The sequence below is a fragment of the Ranitomeya imitator genome, chromosome 1 (assembly GCF_032444005.1).
Source record: "Ranitomeya imitator isolate aRanImi1 chromosome 1, aRanImi1.pri, whole genome shotgun sequence".
Taxonomy (NCBI): domain Eukaryota; kingdom Metazoa; phylum Chordata; class Amphibia; order Anura; family Dendrobatidae; genus Ranitomeya; species Ranitomeya imitator.
The window spans coordinates 848443799-848469277 of NC_091282.1; the positions used below are offsets into that span (position 1 = coordinate 848443799).

The 25479-nt window shown below is 47.6% G+C and overlaps 1 protein-coding gene across 2 annotated transcripts in view; it reads right to left on the reverse strand.

Moving 5' to 3' along the window:
* CHAF1A (chromatin assembly factor 1 subunit A) overlaps window positions 1-25479 on the reverse strand; it is a 229156-nt gene that overhangs the window by 130947 nt on the left and 72730 nt on the right. For both annotated transcript variants that reach the window (XM_069741254.1, XM_069741262.1), the window contains exons 4-6: window positions 22467-22708; window positions 12259-12319; window positions 810-878 (exon numbers count right to left, since the gene is read on the reverse strand). In XM_069741254.1, coding sequence (XP_069597355.1) covers window positions 810-878; window positions 12259-12319; window positions 22467-22708 — 372 coding nt within the window. The remainder of the gene's footprint in view (window positions 1-809; window positions 879-12258; window positions 12320-22466; window positions 22709-25479) is intronic.

Below are 25479 nucleotides of genomic sequence, written 5' to 3' on the forward strand. Positions count from 1 at the left end.
GGGGCATATATTATGGAGCAGCGTATGGGGCATATGGATGGGAGCAGCAAATTAAAGAACGGTGGCGCAGGACGGGAGCAGCACATGACAGAACGGGGGCGCAGGATGGGAGCAGCACATGACAGAATAGGGCAGCACATGACAGAACGGGGGCGCAGGATGGGAGCAGCACATGACAGAACGGGGGCGCAGGATGGGAACAGCACATGACAGGATGGGAGCGCAGAATGGAGCAGCACATGACAGAACGGGGGTGCAAGATGGAAGCAGCACATGACAGAACGGGGGCGCAGGATGGGAGCAGAACATGACAGAACGGTGGCGCAGGATGGGAGCAGCATGTGACAGAACGGTGGCGCAGGATGGGAGCAGCACATGACAGAACGGGGGCGCAGGATGGGAGCAGCACATGACAGAACGGGGGCGCAGGATGGGAGCAGCACATGACAGGATGGGGATGCAGGATTGAGCAGCACATACCAGGATGGAGACCATATACCAATATAAATGCCACCATAAAATGAAGGGGGGGGGCAGACATTTCTGGCGCAGGGGCCACAAGCCATCAGTGTCTGCCCCTGGCCCACAAAATCCAGGCATCTAACATAACAAGATTACTTTAATGTACACTGATACAATTCTACTACAAGAGGCTTCAGTAGAACTAGAGCAAATTCCAGAGGATCTAACAGCTCTCTGCACCTTTGTACATGTTGGTGCTGATTGAAAATATAACCAGAGAGCTTAGATTTTTCTTAACGTGATAAAAAAAAAAAAAAAACACAATAGAATGTTTTACAATATCTTACCTTTGGCGTTTGGGATGTTTTGGATTTCTGTAAAAACCTAGTTATCTCCGCTTTCTCAGCTTTCACACGCTGGAAACAGAAAAGGACCTTTTTAAGATTCAAGAAAATGGGAAAAACAGATATACTTAACTGGTAATCTAAGGAAGTGGAGTGGTTAATAACTTCAGTGGTGTAGGGTAGGCGAGGGGGTTGATATTTTAATTCCTTCATACTATGAGACAATCATAGCAAGATTATGAAGCATCTCCCGCAGTTTTATAGCTCGGTGGACAAACAAGATGTGAGGTAAAGAGTTAATTCTGACAGGATATATTACAGCCACTGTATAGTAAACTTTACTTGCCCTAATATTTATCACTACACAAGAAGCCTTCCTCATTACACTGCATGGTCATCCTTTCAGCTAGCCATAAAGAGTAATAGAACAATGGTCAAACACTGTTTTTGAGATCAATGTGGGTCTATGGACAGGAGATGTATGTATTTAGTAGGAAATCCACTAGGAGGGGATGCACCTGAGCAGATGCACAAGACCCCAAAAAGTAATGGAGTCCATTACCACCTACAAAGCAGCAAGCGACTTCTGTCACAGACAATGGGGTAAATGCTTATTGTTCTTGCACAAGAGAACTCTTCGGTCTGTGTCCGCATCTACGACTTCCAATTTAATACACAAGGTTTCTGCTGTGACAATACATCAATTTGCAGTTTTGAAAGGTTACCAAGGGATTGTGGCAATGTACGTTTTTTCCAGCTTGATATATGTGCTTTCATTGTTAGGTATGCATACAAGCAGAGTGTGTACAAAATATTCCGTACAGCATTATATAATCTTATATACAATTGGTCAGCAGATGGGATGAGAGATGTTCACAGTTATGGCAGAAAAAGATGTCTAGCGGCTTAATTCCTGAGGAAAAGTTGGGCTCATTTATCCATACAGTACTCACCTCCCCCACTGCTTCCCACTGTGTAAGAGATTCCAATATCCAAAACTAATTTGCTGCGTCTTAGAAGTCAGAAATATACAGTAGTTTATAACTAGAGATGGGCAGACCCGTGGATGTTAGGGTCAGGCTGTACAGTTATATATAAAAAATAAAGTTCTGGTTCCGGGACCAGAACAGTACCTGAAACCCATTCACTTAAAATGGGGAGCCCGAACATCCAGTGTTTCCCAAGCTGTCATGTGCATGACAGCGCAGCAAACACTGCTTCTGATCGGCGGTAAAAAAAAAATTACCACCAGTAACAGCCACGGTTCCCTCTCTGACAAATGACTGCATGAGCCTGCAGCTTTCATCGGAGGTATAAAGTTTACCTCCAGTCACTGGCGTAAGCTGATGCGACTACTGGTCCCATCAGCCTACGCCTGCTGCCGCTAAAAACAGGGAGAGCAGGTGGCAGCTGATGGGAGTATTCTGGAGTCGGGACCTGCGCTCTCAAATAATTAAAGGAGGAAAAAAAAAAAAACCGTGTGGGTTGCCGTCTGTTTGATAACCAGCCAAGCAAAACTCACAGCTGGGGGGTTGCAACCCTCAGATGTTAGCTTCAGCAAGGTTGGTTATCAAGAATGGAGGGGTCCCCACGCTGTATTTTTTAATTATTTAAATAAATTAAAAAACAGCGTGGAGTCCCCTCTTACTTTAGACAATCAGCCAATATAAAGCTGACAGCTGGCGGCAGGTATTCTCAGGCTGGTAAGGGGCTATGGATATAGGCCCCCAGCCTAAAAATAGCAGCCCGCAGCCGCCAGAAAAGGCACATCTATTAGATGTGCCAATTCTGGCACTTTGTCCGACACTTCCCACTTGCCCTGTGGCGGTGGGTAATAGGGGTAATATTTGTGGGGTTGATGTCACCTTTGTAGTGTCTGGTGACAGCACGTCCACGACTTATAGACGCCTCTCCGTTACTAAGACCCCTATTCATTACAAATCCTATAGTTGTATTTTTAAATAAACACATCCAGAATAAAGTCTTCTTTGAAATAAAAACAAAACACTTCCATTTCTATTTAAAAATAACAGTTATACTCATTTAACGCCCATTCCATTGAATCCCTCGTCTCCTGCAATAAAACAAAAATGAACAACCATATCCCTCACCTGTCTGTCGTTCCGTTCCACGCCATATTCCATGTCTGGAGATAGTTTTAAACCTGGACAGTGCCAAGATGCGACCGTTCAGGCTGAGAACCAATGGGAGAATGAGCTGCTGCGAGCTCAGAGTCAGTGACCAGCAGTGACGTCATCGAGGTTTCCACCGGTCACTGAGGCTGCGTTCCCAGCCAGGCAAATAAACTGTGGTGACCTCGGTGAGATCATCACTCGCACAGTAAAAAGGTCTCACGGTGCAGAGGTGTGTTCACCAGGAGAAATTTCTCACAGTGAACTCTCTGAGCTCACTGCTGCACCATGAGACTTTCTCATAGTGCTAGCGGTGATCATCGTAGTTCAGGGGACCTCTCGCTGCAGCGCTCTCTTCCTGGCTTCTCAACATTATCAGTCGCATGATGCCACCATTCATGCTGAAGAGCACATGGTGCATAGATTGATTACGGCGTGGAACACTATGAATTCTATTCCCATCCATCCAGCCTTCGCAGCCTCACTGACCGGTGGTAAGCTCAATGACATCACTTCTGGTCACTGAGGCGGAGCTCGCAGCAGCTCATTTTCCCAGTGATTCTCAGTCTGGACGGTAACATCTTGGCACCATCCAGGTTGAAAACTATTTATCCCCAGACATGGATTATGGCGTGGGACAGAATGAAGGAGAGGTGAGGGATATTGCTTTTTATTTTATTACAGGAGATGAGAGCTTCTATGGAATGGGCGTTAGGTGAGTATGTTTGTTATTTTTAAATAAAAATGGAAAAGTGTGCGTGATTTTTATTTGAAACAAAAAAAACTTTATTCTGGCCCTGGGTTTATTTACCATACAAATATAGGATTAGTAATAGATAGGCCTCTCCAGTACTAAGCCGTGGGCTTGATGTCAACGGACAATATAAAGGTGACATCCATCCAACAAATAGGAACCAGTCTTGCCACCGCTACAGGGTTAGTGGGAAGAGCCGGGGAAAGTGCCAGAATTGGCACAACTAATAGATTCTCCTTTTCTGGGTGGCTGCAGGCTGCTATTTTTAGTCTGGAGTGGGGGCAATCTCTACGGCCCCTTAGCAGCCTGAGAATACCAGCCCCCAGCTGTCTGCTTTAGCAAGGCTGGTTGTCAAAAAAAAAAAATGTGGGAGACCCTATGCTGTTTTTTATTTAAATGAATTAAAAATATGGCATGGGGACCTCTCTATTCTTAATAACCAACCTTGTTGAAGCTAACAGCTGAGGGTTGCAGCCCCCAGCTGTCAGTTTTGCCTGGCTAGTTATTAGAAATACAGGGGAACACACAGCGCTTGTGTTTTTTTGGTTTTTTTTTTCCCCTTTTAATCATAGTGCAGGCAGCAGCTGATTAATACTTTACTTTCATCAGCCGCCGCCTGCTCTCGCTGTTATTAGCGGCAGCAGGCGTAGGTTGGTGGGAGCAGTAGTCCCATCAGCCGACGCCAGAGATCGGAGGTAAACTTTTTACCTCCGATCATCACTGAGGGTTCAAGCTGTTATTTGAAAGTGTGGAAACTGACTTTGACCGGCAGTAATGATTTTACCATCGATGAGAAGCAGTGTGTGCCATGCTGTCTTGCCCGTGTTGGGGATGGGGGGGACAAACCCAAATATTAACACGGACTTTATGATGAAGTCCTTGTTTTGTGTCCGTAGGTAGGTGTTCGGTACTGACGCAAAACTTTACTGTTAGAGTTTGCTGATCTCCATTTTAACCACAGTATAAACATTCCAAGAGTAGTGTTTGGTGGCTATTAATCTTACGCATAGAGAGAATATCCACTAAAAAGCCCATGTGCTTTAATAGATCGTTTTCTCAAGAACATCCAGTAAGGATTATTATGCAAAATAAGGCCTTCAGTTTCCATATAATGCAGTGACCACCACCAACCAAAAGAACAAACTTGTAAACAGTGTTGCTGCCTGGAGATTCTTTAAAAACAAATTTCCCAGGGTGTACTGACTTATAAATGAAGCAGAACAATAACATTTACTATTTTTTAGTCCCACTAAGGCCTCTTTCACACTTCAGTCTTCTGGCGTCAGTCAAAATCCGTCGTCGCGACGGTTCCGGAAAAAAAAAAGAAAAACGGAAACAACGGATCCCGTTTTGACGGATCTGTGTAGCTGATCCTTCGAAAAACCGGATCCGTTGCATCCGTTTTATCCATCCGTTTCTTACGTTTTTTTTGACGGATCGGTTTTTCATATCTCCAAATGGGAGGTCCCCAATCGTGATTGGCTACTGGAAAATAATGGAAACCTATATATTGAGTGTTTTATCATCCCATCTTTGAGAGGTTGTAGAGCAAGTGGCAGAAATGGAATGAGTACTAGCAAATATTGTGACCATCTATGCATCTATCCATCAGGCAAATTGCTGGCAGGCTTCTTGCTTGTATGCTACTTGCCGTCACATTGAAGAATGAAGCCACATGGTAGGTTTACGTAGATTTGGGGCTGTCTGGCCAATTGGCTACTAAACACAGATTTGGAGAATGCTCAGTGTAAAAAAACGGAATCAGTCGCTGGATTCCGTCATTTGCGCCCATAGGCTTCCATTCTAGCCAACGACGGACGCTGCTGGATCCGTCGCGGTTTAAGTTTTCGACACAGACAAAAAAAAAAAAAAAGTTACTTTGTCCGTCCTCTCCAGACGACGGATAAACAAATTTCGACGGACCCAGCGCACGACGGACAAAATGTGAGGCCATCCGTCGCGAATACAAGTCTATGAGAAAAAGACGGATCCAGCGGGCAAATTCGCTGGATCTTTTTTTTTTTTTTTTCACAAAACGACAGATTTTGACTGAAACAAAAAGACTGAAGTGTGAAAGAGGCCTAAGGGGCTTGAACTTTTGATCGTTGAACATTGCAGCAATGGGGGCCTTCAGGGTGCCCAGAGCTGCCATAGCAACACATCGGAAAATAGTTGCAGGTGGGGCTGAAATTCCCAAAATGAAGCACCATTGAGATTGTGTAAGACTAAGGGTACCATCACACACTGCCATTTCGATCGCTACGACGGTACGATTCGTGACGTTCCAGCGATATCGTTACAATATTGCTGTGTCTGACACGCAGCAGCGATCAGGGATCCTGCTGAGAATCGTACGTCGTAGCAGATCGTTTAGAACTTTCTTTTGTCGCTGGATCTCCCGCTGGCATCGCTAGATCGGTGTGTGTGACACCGATCTAGCGATGCGATCTAGCGATGCGTTCGCTTGTAACCAGGGTAAACATCGGGTTACTAAGCGCAGGACCGCGCTAAGTAACCCGATGTTTGCCCTGGTTACAAGCGTAAAACTGAAAAAAAACAAACAGCACATACTTACATTCTGGTGTCAGTCAGGTCCCTTGCCGTCTGCTTCCCGCACTCAGTGACTGCCGGCCGTAAAGTGAAAGCAGAGCACAGCGGTGACGTGCTTTCACTTTTACTTTACGGCCGGCAGTCAGTGAGTGCGGGAAGCAGACGGCAAGGGACCTGACGGACACCAGAATGTAAGTATGTGCTGTTTCTTTTTTTTTTACGCTGGTAACCAGGGTAAACATCGGGTTACTAAGCGCGGTCCTGCGCTTAGTAACCCGATGTTTACCCTGGTTACCCGGGTACCTCGGCATCGTTGGTCGCTGGAGAGCTGTCTGTGTGACAGCTCCCCAGCGACCACACTACGATTTACCTACGATCACGGCCAGGTCATATCGCTGGTCGTGATCGTAGGTAAATCGCATAGTGTGACGGTACCCTAAGGGGAGAGCAGCAGATACTCAGGTTATCTCCAGTTACTGCTCATAGATGCGATTACTGCAGTGTGTGGAGTGGGTTCCGTAAGAGCTCACTCACATGTATATTACACATTTGGAGGCAGTTAGTTCTGGCCATATGGCTTAAGTGGAAGACAAGCCCTTCTCGAGCCTTATATTTCCTCCCCACTAAAACATTTACAGGTATAGTATACACTCCTCCAGTGCTGGCACCGTTCCAGCTGTATTGACACTGGCTCTCCTGTGGCTCATGTTAGGCTACTTTCACACTAGCGTCGTTTGGCCTCCGTCGCAATGCGTCGTTTTGGAGAAAAACGCATCCTGCAAAGTTGCCCGCAGGATGCGTTTTTTCTCCATAGACTTTCATTAGCGATGAATTGCGACGGATTGCCGCACGTCGCATCCGTCGTGCGACGGATGCGTCCGTGTTTTGGCGGACCGTCGGCACAAAAAACGCTACATATAACGTTTTTTGTGCGTCGTGTCCACCATTTCCGACCGCGCATGCGCTAAAGTATAAGAAAGTATAAGTTATTTTACTGTGGGGAAACATAGGGTTTGAGAATGGCTTGTCCAAGTAGTGGACAACTTCGTTAACCCCTTTCCGACCTTCGACGTATAGGTACATCTAAGGTAGCTTCTCCAGCAATGAGCCCGCAACTTTTCAGGCACGTCGGCTGATTTAATTAGCCGATATGTGCCCCTAACAGCCTTGGGTGGAATTGTGATACTCTGCCTATCAGCGCCCGTGTCACATGACTGAGGGTCGTCGAAGGGCTGGACTGCTGTATAAAAGGGATTAATGGAAATATGCCATGTGTAGAAATGCCATTTACCTGCAGATACAAGATTAATATTTAGGTTAAAATAATGTTAGGCTGTCTTACTGGAAATGTGTTTACAGGGAGAAAATGAACTTGTATCCTCCCTGTAGCCACTCACTTCCAGTCACATTGTGCAGGGAGCTGTAATTATTCTGTAAGCACGGCTTTAATCACGCCCTGGCATGATGATAGCGTGCTCTGCATTGTGTGTCTGCAGATGCGGCTGCAAATAAGCCAGAGACAAAATACATTGCACTTTTGTGTACTGTGAGGGAGAATAACAGGATTTTTTGGTCGCTTACAGTAAAAATCTGTTTCTCGGGGCCTTCATTGGGGGACATAGGAAACCATGGGTGTATGCGGGTGCCACTACGATGCTGACACTATGCAGAAAAAAAAGTTAGCTCCCCCTCCTCAGTGTACACCCCACCGACCGGAACTAGGATATTCAGGTAGTGAGAAAGCAGTAGGAAAAGCAACATGTAAAAGAGAAAGAAAAACAAAGAAACTCAAACTGTAACAATATAATATGGTAAACAGAGCTATTAAACTTGGGTAGGTGCTGGGTCCCCCAATGAAGGCCCCGAGAAACAGATTTTACGGTAAGCAACCAAAAAATCCTGTTTTCTATCGCTTCATTGGGGGACACAGGAAACCATGGGACGTCCCAAAGCAGTACCCAAGGGGAGGGAACATCAGACAACTCCAATCAGGTCGGAGAACTCACCACAGTCGCCTGCAAGGTCTTTCTACCTAAGCCGGCAACAGCCGAAGCTGGACCTGGACTCTGAAAAATTTGCGAACATGTGGAGGATCGACCATCACTCTGTAGAGGTGCAGGGCGGAGGCCCTATATGATCTGCCCGGAGGCGCCCACTGCCCAGGTAGAGCGAGCCTGAAATGCAGAAGAATGCGCTCTGCTCTGACCAGGTAAACCTACAGTTGCCGACTGGATTCAGCAAGAATTCGCTGACCTGGAGGCCAGAAGGCCTCTAAACACACAAGCCAGAGTTCCAAAAACGTGGAGGGGGCGGCTTTAGCCGGATAGATGCACGTCGCCCTGGCCAGGTAACCTGATGAGAGAGCGTTATGGGGGATGAGTCCGAAAACTGACGAAAGGAAGGGAATCAAGAATGATGGAAAGAGCTATGGAAAATGTCGGCGAGGTACAGTAAGAGCACTTAACCTGTGACCCACCGATTGTTCAAAAACTGCTGCCAAAAAGGCTCTGCGAGACTCTGGGAGTGGATGACAGCCCGATAGGGAAAGCGATAAAATGAAAATGGACCCACCCCTCCGATGTCCTGAAGAAATAAGGACATAGATAAAGGCTTCCATGGGACACAAAAAAAAAACAAACAAACAAAAAAAAAAAAAAAAACACTTGTGGCTCCCAGGAAGCAATTACGGAACGAAGAGATTCCATCCTGAAAGACAAAGATGACTCCTCCATTCAGGAATCTTAGATCCCCAAAGAGTTACGCTGAGGAGAATCCACCCAGACTGTTCCTGGGGCATCTACTCCTTGCATCAAAGAAACACCTGGAGGAGGATTTAAAGGAAAACCTTTTCCCCAAGCTGACGACTCTTGGTGGGAAAACACCACCGTCAAAGGGAAGCGCTGAAAGTGCAGAGACTGATGTAACAAAGGAGAACGATGAGGTTTAGCCTGAGGAAAGCGAGAGCTCGTTTCTCCGGTTCCCTCCTTAATAATTTGGTCCAACTTGGAGCCAACCGACGGGAACCGTGGAAAGGCAAGTTGGTAAGGGAATTGTTTGAGGAGAAGTCTGCCTGCTACGCCTTAAGCCAAATGGTCATACAGATGGCCATAATATTGCTCGACGCCTGAGTAGCACATGCAGAGACGTCTAGGGAGGTGGATACCATGTATTTCCCTGCAAGAGTAATTTGGTCGGCGAGGTCAACAATTTTTCCGTCCGGTCCGGACGAAAAGGAGGTCCTTCACCATGATGTCACAGTCGAGCCTATCCGTCTTGGACCTTCTGTAACGGGACGAGGATCGACGTGTGCGTACCCGCTTACCTAAGTATAAGGCACCACAAAACCAAAGACAACAGTGAAAAATGATACGATTCTTGCTGAAGGAAGAACTCGGTTAGCACCAAACTCCGCACTGGATCCAGGCCTGGAGCAGCCTTCTACACTGGTCGATGCTTGCGCAGAGTAAGATCCAATTGCTGTTCAAGGCGGGAGAACTTGTTCCTGCCATACTTGGAAATCAAATCCAGGAGCTGCTCCAGGTTTTACCTGGTGTCTGTAAGAAAGAAGAGGCAAGTACTGACCAATAGATAGGGAGCTCTGGTATTGAGGTAGCTCAAAAGGCCTCTAGGATCGTACAGTCAACAGTCATGACAGTCATAGTATACATATAGGCTCTGACTCAAAGAGACAGCCAGAACGTATAAACTGTATGATGGTAGTAACTCACTGGATAGTGAAGATAGCCTGAGGACAGCACTGTAAACTGACCTATTAGATAGTTAGTGGCAGGCTGGAATAAGAAGATGGTGTGAAAAGGCACCTGGGGAGCAAAACCGAATCAGGGCCCAGTGTGTGGCCGAAAGAAAAAACTGTGGCCATCCGGTACCTAACCCCAGCGTGTCTGACCTACCTGAAAGTGGACTGGCCACTTATGCTGCTGGCGAGTTCCACCCTGTGGTACGTGATACCTGGCAAGTATCTCCTCAATTCTTTATGAAGACCGAAAACCTTAGAAGGAGATTTAGACCGTCTAAACGATGTTGCCTGATCTGCGGGTTCCGAAGAGGTATCCTTGATGCTAAGCGCCTGGTTAATCGCCACAATGAGACTTTGGACCATATCTCCCTCACGTTAGAGGCTTGGTCCGAGTCCAGGTCAGAATCATCGTCCTGCATCTGAGAACACCTCACCTGACTCGGGAGAGGAGGATCGGGAGGAAACAGACCGCCGGGAAAGACCGGGGGGCGATGGAGCAGGAAGACAACCTAGAACGGCGCTCCTGTCTGGATCTTTTGCGGCCTGTGTTGGAAGGCCTAGACAGTGATTCCTGTGACCCACTAGCAATTGCAGAAGTTGGAAGAGGCAACCTGTCGAGCACAGACACCAGGGTCTGCGGCACCTTGGTGATCCACCAAGGACCACGACAGAGAGGAAGCCCTCCCTGGAATAGGGGCCTCGCTCTCACCTGGGACAGAAGAGGACTCCTGGTTGGGGGGCACAGTGGGGTTGCTGCAGTCCTGACAAAAGGGAGACAACTGACCTGAAGAGATTTAAGAAGGTTAGGAGACAGAAAGAGAATGTAGAGGCAAGTGTCCGTCTGCAGGGCAGAGCTACTCACAGCCAGATGCCGATGTCCTGTAGTCTGCTTCCAGCTGAGAAACGATGAAGAAGAGAATTCAGGTCCCGTAGGAACAAGGACACCCTCCGGATCCACACAGGAAATGGCGGAGAAAAGGGCGGACTCAGCAGCGAAAAATAATGTGCGCTGCAGCAGGGTGAGCGAACGCTGAAAGAAAAACGTGCTCCGCTCTCTAGGGCCAGAAGGGGCAGAGCAAACCACTGGGTCTGGGAGAACCAAGTTGGCAGCGACAGCAGCGCTGCCTTTGGCCGAGAGGAGTGGGCGGAGCAATCGCCGGAGGAAGTGAGAAGACAGACGGGAAGAAGCCTGCCCGAAATACAGAGAAAGAGGGGCGGAGACACCGGCAATACTAGGCCCGAAGAGAAGCCGGGGCCTAGATTAGAGCCGGTGGTCGCCAGGCCGAGGGGGGCAGTGCGGAGGTCCAAGAAAGGGTGCAGCAAAGGGGCCCGCACCCCCAATCTGAAGGGGGCCCTAGAGAAACTAGGCTTGGATGAAGAGTGGCGTGAAGGCCCTAAAGGAGAGCAAAAAAAAAAAAAAAAAAAGGTAGCCCAGCGCCCCAAATCTAAAGCGGGCTCTTGAAAATAAGCCATCCCAGATTATCCTCTTAATCCCCAGTGATCTTCTTTCTGTCCTCCTCATCGTGCTCTGGCAGGGACCTAGGGGAGAGAAGGGGGAAAAACAAACAAAAAAAAAAAAAACAACCTCTTTTCCAGAAAATGTCAGATGCCTAAAGGGTTGTCTTGCAGGACGCCCTCGCCTCCACAAACCAACAGGCTCTGGTGGGCGAGTGGGTGGGAGACGGGGGGCCAGGACCAGAGCTGGATCACCTAAACACGCTTCCGTGTTAGAGGTTTGGGTCCTGTCGACTAGACGTATGAGGATACAAGGTGGCAGTACACTGCGTACTCAGTCTATGTGTGGGACTGCAGTTGTGAAAAATCACACTATATCCCTCTGGAGTAACGGGAAAAAATCCATCTGAAAAGAAAATGACGCACCCTGAGATAGATATGGGTCAAATGAAAGAACCGTGTCCACCTCCTACTGACACTAAGCTAAAACTGAATATCCTAGTTCCAGTCGGTGGGGTGTACACTGTGGAGGAGCTAACTTTTTTCTGCATAGTGTCAGCCTCCTAGTGGCAACAGCATACACCCGTGGTTTCCTGTGTTCCCGAATGAAGCGATAGAGAAAAGTATTTTCTGACCGTGGCCACTTCTCTAGTAAGGCAGACAGGCGTGATTTTAATACTTTTGGATTAACCCTTTTTCTGCAGGTAAACTTTTTTGGGGACATGACTGGTTCTCTTTAGAGTAAAAATACAAACATAACACTAAGAATATCACGTTATCAAATGCACTATTCACGTATGTTACCTTTTCTTCTATCTTTATTCGTTTTTCTTCCTCTTTTTTACGTTTTTCTTCTTGTTTGGCTCTAGAAAAGATACAAGAAGAAAACAATGCATGACACTGTAAATGGCAATCTTCCACTGTGTAACAAAATACAAAGTTGTATGTTCAGAGGTTGGTCAGTACCATAATTTACTTTTTCTCTCTCGCTCATATAAAGCTTGCTATTCTGTGCCTCTCAATACATCCATTATGTTATTTTAGCAATATTACCTATTATAATGCTCTAGCAGCACATTCTACTGGCTGGCTGCAGCTCTGACAGGGGTTAGGCCGGTTTCACACTAGTGTTTCTGTACGCAGCGTAGGGCTACGTACAGATCCACATGCGTCTTGCGTACCTATATTTAACATTGTGTATGCAGGGACATGCAGGAACGACGAACGGGGATGCATCCGAATACAACTCATGTCCCTGCGTACACAATGTTAACTATAGGTACGCAAGACGCATGTAGATCTATGCAGATCTTAAAGGAAAGAAGTACGCAGAACACTGCGTACAGAAACGCTAGTGTTGATTTTACGCCGGTTTCACAAGTTCCTTTCTCCTGGCTTCCTGTGCTCTTTAACTGCAAGTTCCATCATTGCAGTGGCCCGTAAGGCCCCTTTCACACAATTTTTTTGCCATCAGTCACAGTCTGTCAAATTTTGAAAAAAAAAAAAAAAAACGGATCCGGCAACTGATGTCGCCGGATCCGTTTTTTTTCCACATAGACTTGTATTAGCGACAAATTGCCTCACGTTTCATCCGTTGCAAATTGTCCGGCAGCCGGAGACAACGGACAAAGTAACATTTTTTGTGTAAGTCGAAAAACGGACAGCGACTAATCAGTCGCCGTCACTCGTTTGCTAGAATGGAAGCCTGCAATGGATTCTGTTTTTTTTTTTTTTTTTTAACTGCGCATGCTCCGATCCAATTAACCAGATCCGCTAGTTGGATCCATCCAAAAAATGGACCAGTCACATCAGTTTTTCACAATCTGCGATGGATCTGTCGAGCCAATGGATTGTGACTGACGGCAAACCCCCACCCACGCAAACCCCCTCCCTGCCCTCTTTCTCCGATCTTTAATCTGCTACATCTTAAGAATGTTTCACACGTCCTGATATTTCCAGTATCGGAAAAAACGGCACCGAAGATATCAGTGTCAGTGTTTGTAATACTTGCAGCACACATGTAGCAACCGTGTGCCACCACGGTACCATACATAACAGCTCCTGAGAAGCAGTGGTGTAGTTAGCGCTGTTCCCAGCGCCGGGTGCCGTAGACTGCTCTAATCATTCTCCCTTACTCTGCCAGCGATCAAAGGTCTGCAGTGAACACTGACTTTCTTTCGGCGCCGAGGTCAGGGCAGTTCAGCCCAACTGGGAACTCAGTCTCAGTGACTGGCGGAAACATCGATGAGGTCTCCGCAGCTTACTGATGCTGCGCTCACAGCAATTCATTCACTAGTGATTCTCAGAGTGCACAGTTGCAATTTGGCACCGTTCAGGTTGAGAAACTATTAATCCCCAGACATGGATTACGACGTGGGACAGAACGTCGGATAGGTGATGGATATTATTGTTTTTCATTTTTGCTTTATTACAGAAGACATTGGTTTCAACGAAATGGGTGTTAGGAGTGTATAACTGTTTGTTATTCTTAAATAAAAATGGAAAAGTGTGTTTTCTTTTGATTTCAACTAAAAGACTTTATACTGGCTGTGTCTTTATTTACAATATAACTATAAGATTAGTAATAGATAGGTGTCTTATAGACGCCTCTATTACTAAGCCGTGGGCTTGAGGTCACCAGACAATACAACGGTGACAACCCCACAAATATGAACCCCACTTGCCACCACTACAAGGCAAGTGAGAAGAGCCGGGCAAAGCGCCAAAATAGGCACATTTAATAGATGTGCCTTTTCTGGGTGGCTGCGAGCTGCTATTTTTAGGCTAGGGGGTCGGTTACAGACTGGGAATACCAGCCCCCAGGTGTCTGCTTTAGCAAAGCTGGTTGTAAAAAAATGGGAGGACCCCACACTTTTTTATTCTTGATAACCAGACTTGCTAATGCTGACAGCTGTGGGTTGCAACCCCCCAGCTGTGAGTTTTGCCTGGCTGGTTATCAAAAATACAGGGGAACGCACGCCAGTTTACTTATCGATTTATTTATAGCTCAAGCGGCGGATGAAATCCTCCAGTAGCCACCATCTGCTCTCACTTATTGGCAGCAGCAGGTGTGGGCTGATGGGAGTAATAGTCCCATCAGTAGCCGCCTGCTGTCACTGTTATCAGTTGAACATAACTCAATTTCCCCTGCCCGCGCTGATAACTGCTCAGCAGGGGAGAATGATGAGAGCAGTCTTCAGCACCTGGTGCCAGAAACCGCACCAACTGTACCATTGCTTCTCATGAGCCAATACGTGTCACATGGATGAAATCCCTGTGTACGTGTGTGTGACATTTTGTGGCCCGTGCTGCTGTTAAAAACGGGCATGTCAGCACATTTTGGTCACGGACACATGGTCCATGGAAACACACGGACATGTGAACAGACCCATTCATCTGAATGGGTCTACGTTTGTGTCTCCGGTACATGTGAAAACTGTCGCCACACGTAACGGACACACGGACATTTGAAAAAGGTCTTATGGTGAGTGAGACAGTGTTCATCTTCCCTACACTTCCTATTTTCCTTCCGTCTCCCCCAACATTCACAATATTCATATTACTATTACTGTATATCGTTGATTCTTTGTTTTCATTCGTAAAAATTCTAATAAAAACATTTGAACAACAAGCAATGAACTCTGCATAACCATAGGAATAAAGTTTTTATCTTTTCCTCTCTGATATATTTCATAGGTTTATTTATTTCAGTATACCTATATAATAGAGCTCTCACTCTACATGTCTCTATACGTATGCAAGTACACAGTACATGTTTGCATATACAGTGCCAACAAGTAGTATTCAACCCCCTGCAGATTTAGCAGGTTTACACATTTGGAATTAACTTGGCATTGTGACATTTGGACTGTAGATCAGCCTGGAAGTGTGAAATGCCCTGCAGCAAAAAAGAATGTTATTTCTTTGTTTATTTTTTTTCTTAAATTGTGAAAAGTCTTTTCAGAGGGTCATTTATTATTCAACCCCTCAACCCACCAGAATTCTGTTTGGTTCCCCTAAAGTATTAAGAAGTAGTTCAGGCACAAAGAACAATGAGCTTCACATGTTTGGATTAATTATCTCTTTTTCCAGCCTTTTCTGACTATTTAAGACCCTCCCCAAACTTGTGAACAGCACTCATACATGGTCAACATGGGAAAGACAAAGGAGCATTCCAAGGCCATCAGAGACAAGATCGTGGAGGGTCACAAGGCTGGCAAGGGGTACAAAACCCTTTCCAAGGAGTTGGGCCTACCTGTCTCCACTGTTGGGAGCATCATCCGGAAGTGGAAGGCTTATGGAACTACTGTTAGCCTTCCACGGCCTGGACAGCCTTTGAAAGTTTCCTCCCGTGCAGAGGCCAGGCTTGTCCAAAGAGTCAAGGCTAACCCAAGGGAGCATCATCCGGAAGTGGAAGGCTTATGGAACTACTGTTAGCCTTCCACGGCCTGGACAGCCTTTGAAAGTTTCCTCCTGTGCCGAGGCCAGGCTTGTCCAAAGAGTCAAGGCTAACCCAAGGACAACAAGGAAGGAGCTCCGGGAAGATCTCATTGCAGTGGGGACATTGGTTTCAGTCAATACCATAAGTAACGTACTCCACCGCAATGGTCTCCGTTCCAGACGAGCCCGTAAGATACCTTTACTTTCAAAGCGTCATGTCAAGGCTCGTCTACAGTTTGCTCATGATCACTTGGAGGACTCTGAGACTGACTGGTTCAAGGTTCTCTGGTCTGATGAGACCAAGATCGAGATCTTTGGTGCCAACCACACACGTGACGTTTGGAGACTGGATGGCACTGCATACGACCCCAAGAATACCATCCCTACAGTCAAGCATGGTGGTGGCAGCATCATGCTGTGGGGCTGTTTCTCAGCCAAGGGGCCTGGCCATCTGGTCCGCATCCATGGGAAGATGGATAGCACGGCCTACCTGGAGATTTTGGCCAAGAACCTCCGCTCCTCCATCAAGGATCTTAAGATGGGTCGTCATTTCATCTTCCAACAAGACAACGACCCAAAGCACACAGCCAAGAAAACCAAGGCCTGGTTCAAGAGGCAAAAAAATCAAGGTGTTGCAGTGGCCTAGTCAGTCTCCTGACCTTAACCCAATTGAAAACTTGTGGAAGGAGCTCAAGATTAAAGTCCACATGAGACACCCAAAGAACCTAGATAACTTGGAGAAGATCTGCATGGAGGAGTGGGCCAAGATAACTCCAGAGACGTGTGCCGGCCTGATCAGGTCTTATAAAAGACGATTATTAGCTGTAATTGCAAACAAAGGTTATTCCACAAAATATTAAACCTCGGGGTTGAATAATAATTGACCCACACTTTTATGTTTAAAATTTATAAAAATTTAACTGAGCAACAAAACTTTTTGGTTTGTAAGATTTATGCATCTGTTAATAAATCCTGCTCTTGTTTGAAGTTTGAAGGCTCTAACTTATTTGCATCTTATTAAACCTGCTAAATCTGCAGGGGGTTGAATACTACTTGTAGGCACTGTACATGTGTGCGTGTTTATATATAATACAATGAGAAAAAAGTATTTAGTCAGCCACCAATTGTGCAAGTTCTCCCACGTAAAAAGATGAGAGGCCTGTAATTTACCTCATAGGTAGACCACAACTATGAGAGTCAAAAATGAGAAAGCAAATCCAGAAAATCACCTTGTCTGATTTGGCAAGATTTATTTTGCAAATTATGGAGGAAAATACCGTATATACTCGAGTATAAGCCGAGACCCCTAACTTTGCCACAAAAAAACTTGGAAAACTTGGAGCAGGCTGGCGTCCGTCGTCACCACTTGCCAGTGAACTGGAAGGAATGACCTGCCCTGGGAGACAAGAGGTGACGTGAGCCACCAGTTGAGAGACCGTTTGATCCGGGGAGAGAGTCGGATCGGGCGGTCCAGGGAGAAGGCAGACCTGTTCCACTGAGACAGGATGGCTTGCTGAAGAGGTCGCGAGTGAAATTGGGCGAAGGGAATCGCTTCCAATGTTGCTACCATCCTCCCCAAAACCTTCATGGCCAATCGGAAGGAGGGAGACCGAGGGCCCTGGAGCATGCGTATGTCCCGGCGAAGGATGGATCTCTTGTCTTCGGGAAGAAAGACCTTGGTCTGACAAGTGTCGACGAGCATGCCCAGAAAGATGATGCGCTGAGAAGGAATGAGGCAGGACTTCTTCCGGTTGACCAGCCACCCGAAAACGGGCTAGGGTGTCGAGAACGATGGACAGGCTTTCGTGGGCCTGAGAAAAGGACGGAGCCTTGATGAGGATGTCGTCGAGGTATGGAAACAGAACCAGGCCTCTGACCCTCAAGATGGCCATCAGCGCCGCCATGATCTTCGTGAAAACTCTTGGGGCGGTTCCCAGACCGAACGGCAGGGCGACGAACTGAAAATGTTCCTGAAGCACTGCAAAGCGCAGGTATCGGTGATGTCCCGGAAATATCGGAACATGGAGGTAGGCGTCCTGAATATCTATGTAACACAGAAATTCCTGAGCCTCCATGGAAGCAATTACTGAGCGAAGGGATTCCATCCTGAAGTGCTTCAGACGAACTCTCTTGTTCAGCAATTTGAGATCCAGAATGGGGCGCACCCTGCTGTCTTTTTTCGGTACCACAAAAAGGTTTGAATAGAAACCTGTGAACCGTTCTTTTTCTGGGACGGGAACAATTACCCCAGCTTTGAGGAGAGAAGTAATGGCTGCTTAGAAACCCAGAACTAGAGCGGAGGTCGGGATTCGAAAAAACGATCCCGGGGTCGGGAAACGAACTCTACCTTGTATCCCGAGGATACAACTTTCCTGACCCATGCGTCCTCTACTGAGGAGACCCAGACGTCCCTGAAGAGGAGGAGGTGGGCTGAGGACTAGTCGAGAGTCATGCCGAGGTGGTTCTTCCAGTCCTGGACCTGGAGGATCTACCCTGGGAGTAGCGAGGACGTCAGGAAGGAGTGGGCCTAAAGGATACTGTCTTCTTTTCTTGATGTGCCTGTGGCCTCTGTTGCTGCTGGGAGGAGTTTGATGCCGCGAAGCGACAAAAAGGCTGAAAAGACCGAAATTGACGTCTAGGAGGAGGGTGACGAGGCTTGGCCTGGGTAAGAAGGGAACTTGTGCCCCCTGTAGCGTCCTTAATGATTTGGTCCAGCTTAGAACCAAAGAGACGAGACCCCTGAAAAGGCAGGCTGGTAAGGGACTTTATAGAGGACAAACCCGCCTGCCAGGCCTTAAGCCAAACGGTCCGGCGGATGGCAACCGAGTTGCTGGACACCTGAGCCGCACAAGACGCGGCATCCAGGGAGGTGGAGACCAGATATTCACCCGCGTGAGAAATCTGGTTGGCAAGTTCCGCCAGCTGTCCAGATGGAACCCCGTCCAGAATGCCCTGACGGAGCCGTTTTGGCCCATTTGGATATGGATTTTGAAACCCAAGTGGAAGCAAAGGCCGGGCAAGGCTAGCGGAGGCCGCTTCAAAGGCTGACTTCGCGAAAGATTCTATGACTATAGTTCGAATCCTTCAGAGATGCTCCCCTGGACAGTGGGAGGACTGTGTTGGTGGACAGTCTGGAAACTGGAGGATCCACCGAAGGAGAAGCAGTCCAATTAGCGGTGAGCTCCGGAGAAAAGGGATATAAAACGCCAAGTCGCTTTCCTCTCTGAAAGCGTCTGGTCGGGTTCTCTCTTTCTCTGGTCATAATCTCCTCGAATTCCGGGTGAGGAGGGAAGAACTTGGAAGGTGGTTTAGCCCGTCTAAACGAAACCGCCTGATCTGCGGGTTCCATAGAGGACTCTTTGATGCCACAGGTTAAATTTATCTCTCCAATGAGATTCTGAACCATATCCCTCATGGTAGCGATTTGGTTCGAATCCAGCTCCGAAGCATCCTCCGAAGGCGCATCTGAGACCGCCTCGCCTGACTCAGGTCCCTCAGGGAAGAAAATCCTTTCTTAGAAGGCAATGCGGATCCTGCAGAAGTGCAGCCAAAGGGATCTGGGACCCGTAGTCATCCAATGCAGCGCACAGAGAAACGTGCGTGGGTTAAGGCAATTGTCCACCCCGGGTGCAGTAAGATGGCGCCGGTGGGTGGAGCAACGCCGAGGGCTGATGGTCGGGCGGGAGAAAAGCCCGCCGAGTAAAGGGTAAGTGGTCAGAGAGGTGTCGCCGGAAGTAGGCCCTGGGAGAAGCCGGGGCCTAGATTAGAGCTCGGCGACCGCCTGAGAGGGCCACGGCACCGGCTGGAAGATGCGGCCTCTGGTGAGCGGCGCGGTAGCCTGCGAAGTCGCCGCATAGCAGGGGAAGCGCTGCCGCCGGAGGTAAGCCCCAGGGAAGCCGGGGCTTAAATTAGGAGCCGCCGACCGACGGGGTAAAGCCGAGGTGCCGGCGCTGCCTGGCTGGAAGGTGCGGCATCTGGAGAGCAGCGCGGCAGCCTGCGAAGTCACCGCAGAACAGGGAAAAGCGCTGCCGCCAGAGGTAGGCCTCGGGGAAGCCGGGGCCTAAATTAGGAAGGCGGCGACAGCCGGAGAGGGACGCGGCAATGCTCCGTGCGGTCGCAAGAAAATTACAGCCTTACAGCCAGCCGCGCTGGAAGGACCCCCGCACAGGGAGAGAAAGTGCGGCAAAAGCGGCGATCTGCGATTCCCGAGACCCCTTTAGGAAAGCAGGCCAGGGCAAAAGATGGCCTGTAAATCGCAAGAAAAGGGAAACCAAGGGACCCCAGGGCTAGGAATACTCACCTAAAAACATCCCATGTCGTCCGTTACTAACCTCAAAGGAAAAGTATCCGACGTCCATGGAGCTGATGAAGTACGTCCTCGTCTCCTGCAACCGACAGGCTCTGGTGGGCGAGTGGGTGAGGGACGGTGCTAGGACCGGACTTCTGAGCACGCTTGTGTGCTAGGCTCTTGGTCCTGGAGAGGGATCTATGAGGATACGGGGTGGCAGTACACACCGTACTCATAGTCCGCCTTGTGGGACTACAGGTGTGACTGTTCACCCTGTATCCCTTCCGGAAAACCTGAAAAGAAACAACGCACATTGAGGTAGATAAGGGTCTAGTCAAGGACCCGTGTCCACAACCTACTGACACTAAGCTAAACTGAAGTGCATAATGCCAGTCGGTGGGGTGTACACTGCAGAGGAGGAGCTAACTTTTTTTGTGCATAGTGTCAGCCTCCTAGTGGCAGCAGCATACACCCATGGTTCCTGTGTCCCCCAATGAGAGGCGATAAAGAATGTTATGGCTCTGGGGAAAAGGGGAGTGAAAACCGAAAACGCCTCCGGTCATGAAGGGGTTAAGAGTAGCTTCTCACAGCAATCTAGGAACAATTTGGTAATGAACAATGCTTTTTCCAGCAAGGCAAAATTGAAACCCAAGTTGATCAGTGAACAAAACATTGACATTTTTGGTAAATGACCAGAAAACTCCCTAGATATCAATCCCCATGAGAACCAGCAGTCAATCCTCAATAAGCAGGTGAACAAACAAATGCAGAAAATGCACAGGGTTGGGACCCAGTGACTCTCTGCGACAGTTCACACTGGGTAGGTTTTAACATTAGAGAATGTAGTTACTGTTCCAATTCGGTATACCTTGTCGCGGTGGGACAGCTTTATGTTTTTTTTTAATCAAAAACAGTGTTTATTAAATATTGCTAAATGCACTCTTTTTTTACTTATTTATTTTCATTAGGGAACATGCGCACATTGTCTTTTCTTTGGTGTAGAAAATGCAATATGCTGCAAGCACTGATTAGACAAGAATTAATTGCCATCAGTCAGGATTTGGCCATGAAGTGAATATCCAGCACGTCAGGGCGAACTGCAGACATTTAGAAAAATAAGGGTCAACACTGTAAATATTAAGTCTTTGCATTAAAGGGAACCAGTCACCCCCAAAATCGATGGGGAGGTAAGCTCACCGTCATCAGGGGCTTATCTACAGCATTGTGTAATGCTGTAGATAAGCCCCCGATGTAACCTGAAAGAGGAGAAAAAGAGGTTAGATTATACTCACCCAGGGGCGGTCCCACTGCGGTCCGGTCAAATGGGTGTCTCAGGTCCGCTCCGGCGCCTCCTATCTTCATTCCATGACGTCCTCTTCTGGTCTTCACGCCGTGGCTCTGGCACAGGCGTACTTTGTCTGCCCTGTTGAGGGCAGAGCAAAGTACTGCAGTGCGCAGGGCCTCTCTGACCTTTCCAGCGCCTGCGCACTGCAGTACTTTGCTCTGCCCTCAACAGGGCAGACAAAGTACGCCTGTGCCGAAGCCGCGGCGTGAAGACCAGAAGAGGACGTCATGGAATGAAGATGGGAGGCGCTGTTCCGGCCCTGAGACACCCATCGGAGCAGGACCGCCCCTGGGTGAGTATAATCTAACCTCTCTTTCTCCTCTTTCAGGTAACATCGGAAGCTTATCTACAGCATTACAGAATGCTGTAGATAAGCCCCTGATGACGGTGAGCTTACCTCACCATCCATTTTGGGGGTGACAGGTTCCCTTTAACTTTATAAATACGTTTAGAAAAAAAATATGTAATTCTTACAACTGTACTTCAGTAACCATAAACAACTGATTAAAAGATGTAAAAAAAAAAGTGAAGCAGCAATCTATGGAAATTAAAATTTGTGTCACTCAGAACAACGGTAAACAGCGATATACTGGAGTGAAACGCCCCAAAAATTAAAATCTAGCAGGTATGAGCCATCTTAGATTTAAACTAAATGTGCGTAAATTATAATAAATCTGTTGGGCAAGGGGTAGGGCGTTCCGCTGCTTTCAACACTTTTCAAAAAGTGAAAGGTTCAAAATAATCAAGATACACATTTTTGAGCAAACATGGCATTTCCTTTTTTTTTTTTTTTTTTAAAGTAGCAGAACGCAAAGAACAAATTTCTATAAATTATCCATTGCTGTGCATAGAGCATGCATGTAATGACGTTTATAATGCAAAAAAAGAATGCGGTTAAACAGAACTATAAAACACAGCATTCATAAGCAAATTACTTACTCTATTGCCTCAAGCTTCTCCTTTTTCTTCTCTTCTTTTAGTCGAAGCTTTTCAGCTTTTTCCTGGTTCTCCTTCTCTTTTTTCTCCTTCCGTTCTTTTGCCTTTAGTTCCCTCTCTTCTTCCTTCTTTTTTTTGGCTTCTTCCTTTGCCCTTTCTTTAGCAAGTTTTTCCTCCTCTTTAACCTTAATTCGATGGGTTTTGTCAGCAAGCAGCTTAAGTTTCTTCTCCTGCTGTTCTTTGCTCTGCAGAATTTGAATACATAAAGTATAAATCATTGTTATGGGATTGTAAAGTTTTTTTTTTAGTCAATAGTTTAAATAGTATTTTTAACCCCTTAGCGACCACCGATACGCCTTAACGGCGGCCGCTAAGGGTACTTAAACCACAGCGCCGTTAATTACCGGCGCTGTGGAAAAAGTCAATAGCGCCCCCCAGAGGCCGATTTTCTCCGGGGTCTCGGCTGCCGGGGGTAGCCGAGACCCCAGAGAACATGATTCGGAGGGTTTTTAACCCACCCCGCATTTGCGATCTCCGGTAATTAACCGTTTACCGGCGATCGCAAAAAAAAAAAAAAAAAAACCGCGATCTCTTTTTAATTTCTCTGTCCTCCGATGTGATCGCACATCGGAGGACAGAGAAAAGGGGTCCCAGGTGGCCCCGCAATACTCACCTAGCTCCCCCGATGCTCCTCGTGGCTCCCGGTGGGCGCCACCATCTTCAAAATGGCGGGCGCATGCGCAGTGCGCCCGCCGGCCGGCACCGGGAGAATCTTTGGGGTCTCGGCTGCCGGGGGTAGCCGAGACCCCAAAGAGCATGATCGGGGTCGGTTTTACCGACCCGTTTTGCGATCGCCGGTAATTAACTGTTTACCGGCGACCGCAAAAAAAAAAAAAAGTAAAGTGTAATTCTCTGTCCTCTGATGTGATCGCACATCAGAGGACAGAGAAATAGGGGGATTCGGTCACCCTACAATACTCACCTGTGTCCCTGGATCCTCTTGCTGCTCCTCCTGGCCGCCGGCAGAAGAACATGGCGGACGCATGCCCAGTGCGCCCGCCATCTGTCTCCATCTGCCGGCCGGCAGGAGAACAGCAGTTGGGGCTAAAATTAGGGTTAGGGGTAGGGTTAGGGGCAGGGCTAGGGGTAGGGCTAGGGGTAGGGCTAGGGGTAGGGCTAGGGGTAGGGCTAGGTTAGGGGTAGGGTTAGGTTAGGGGTAGAGCTAGGGTTAGGGCTAGGGTTAGGGCTAAATTTAGGGTTGGGGCTAAATTTAGGGTTAGGGTTGGGGCTAAATTTAGGGTTAGGCTTCTTTCACACTTACGTCGGTACGGGGCCGTCGCAATGCGTCGGCCCGACATACCGACGCACGTTGTGAAAATTGTGCACAACGTGGGCAGCAGCTGTAGTTTTTCAACGCATCCGCTGCCCAATCTATGTCCTGGGGAGGAGGGGGCGGAGTTACGGCCACGCATGCGCGGTCAGAAATGGCGGATGCGACGTACAAAAAAAACGTTTCATTGAACGTTTTTTTTGTGCCGACGGTCCGCCAAAACACAACTGATCCAGTGCACGACGGACGCGACGTGTGGCCATCCGTCACGATCCGTCGGCAATACAAGTCTATGGGCAAAAAACGCATCCTGCGGGCACATTTGCAGGATCCGTTTCTTGTCCAAAACGACGGATTGCGACGGAATGCCAAACGACGCAAGTGTGAAAGTAGCCTTAGGGCTAGGGTTAGGGTTGGGGCTAAAGTTAGGGCTAGGGTTGGGGCTAAAGTTAGGGTTAGAGCTGGGATTAGGGTTAGGATTAGGGTTGGCATTAGGGTTAGGGTTGGCATTAGGGTTACGCTTGGGATTAGGGTTAGGTTTGGGATTAGGGTTAAGGTTAGGGTTGTGATTAGGGGTGTATTGGGATTAGGGTTAGGTTTGAGGTTAGGGTTGAGATTAGGATTAGGGGTGTGTTGGATTTAGGGTTTTGATTAGGGTTATGGTTAGGGTTGACATTAGGGTTGTTTTGGGGTAAGGGTTGTGATTATGGTTAGGGTTAGTGATTAGGATTATGGATCAGGTTGGGATTAGGGTTAGGGGTGTTTTGGGGTTAGGGTTGGAGCTAGAATTGGGGGGTTTCCACTGTTTAGGTACATCAGGGGGTCTCCAAACACGCGCTCAAAAAGTCAAATGGTGCTCCCTCCCTTCTGAGCTCTGCCGTGCGCCCAAACAGTGGGTTACCCCCACATATGGGGCATCAGCGTACTCGGGATAAATTGGACAACAACTTCTGGGGTCCAATTTCTCTTGTTACCCTTGTGAAAATAAAAACTTGGGGGCTACAATATCTTTTGTGGAAAAAAAAATATTTTTTATTTTCACGACTCTGCATTCTAAACTTCTGTGAAGCACTTGGGCATTCAAAGTTCTCACCACACATCTAGATAAGTTCCTTGAGGGGTCTAGTTTCCAAAATGGGGTCACTTGTGGGGGGTTACTACAGTTTAGGTACATCAGGGGCTCTGCAATCGCAACATAATGCCCACAGACCATTCTATCAAAGTCTGCATTCCAAAAAGGCGCTCCTTCCCTTCCGAGCTCTGCCGTGCGCCCAAACAGTGGTTTACCCCCACATATGGGGTACGAGCATACTCAGGACAAATTGGACAACAACTTTTGGGGTCCAATTTCTCGTTCCCCTTGTAAAAATAAAAACTTGGGGGCTAAAAAATCTTTTTTGTGGAAAAAAATATTTTTTATTTTCACGGCTCTGCATTATAAACTTCTGTGAAGCACTTGGGCATTCAAGGTTCTCACCACACATCTAGATAAGTTCCATGGGGGGTCTAGTTTCCAAAATGGGGTCACTTGTGGGGGATTTCTACTGTTTAGGCACATCAGGGGCTCTCCAAACGCGACATGGCGTCCGATCTCAATTCCAGCCAATTCTACATTGAAAAAGTAAAACGGCACTCCTTCTCTTCCAAGCTCTGCGGTGCGCCCTAACAGCGGTTTACCCCCACATA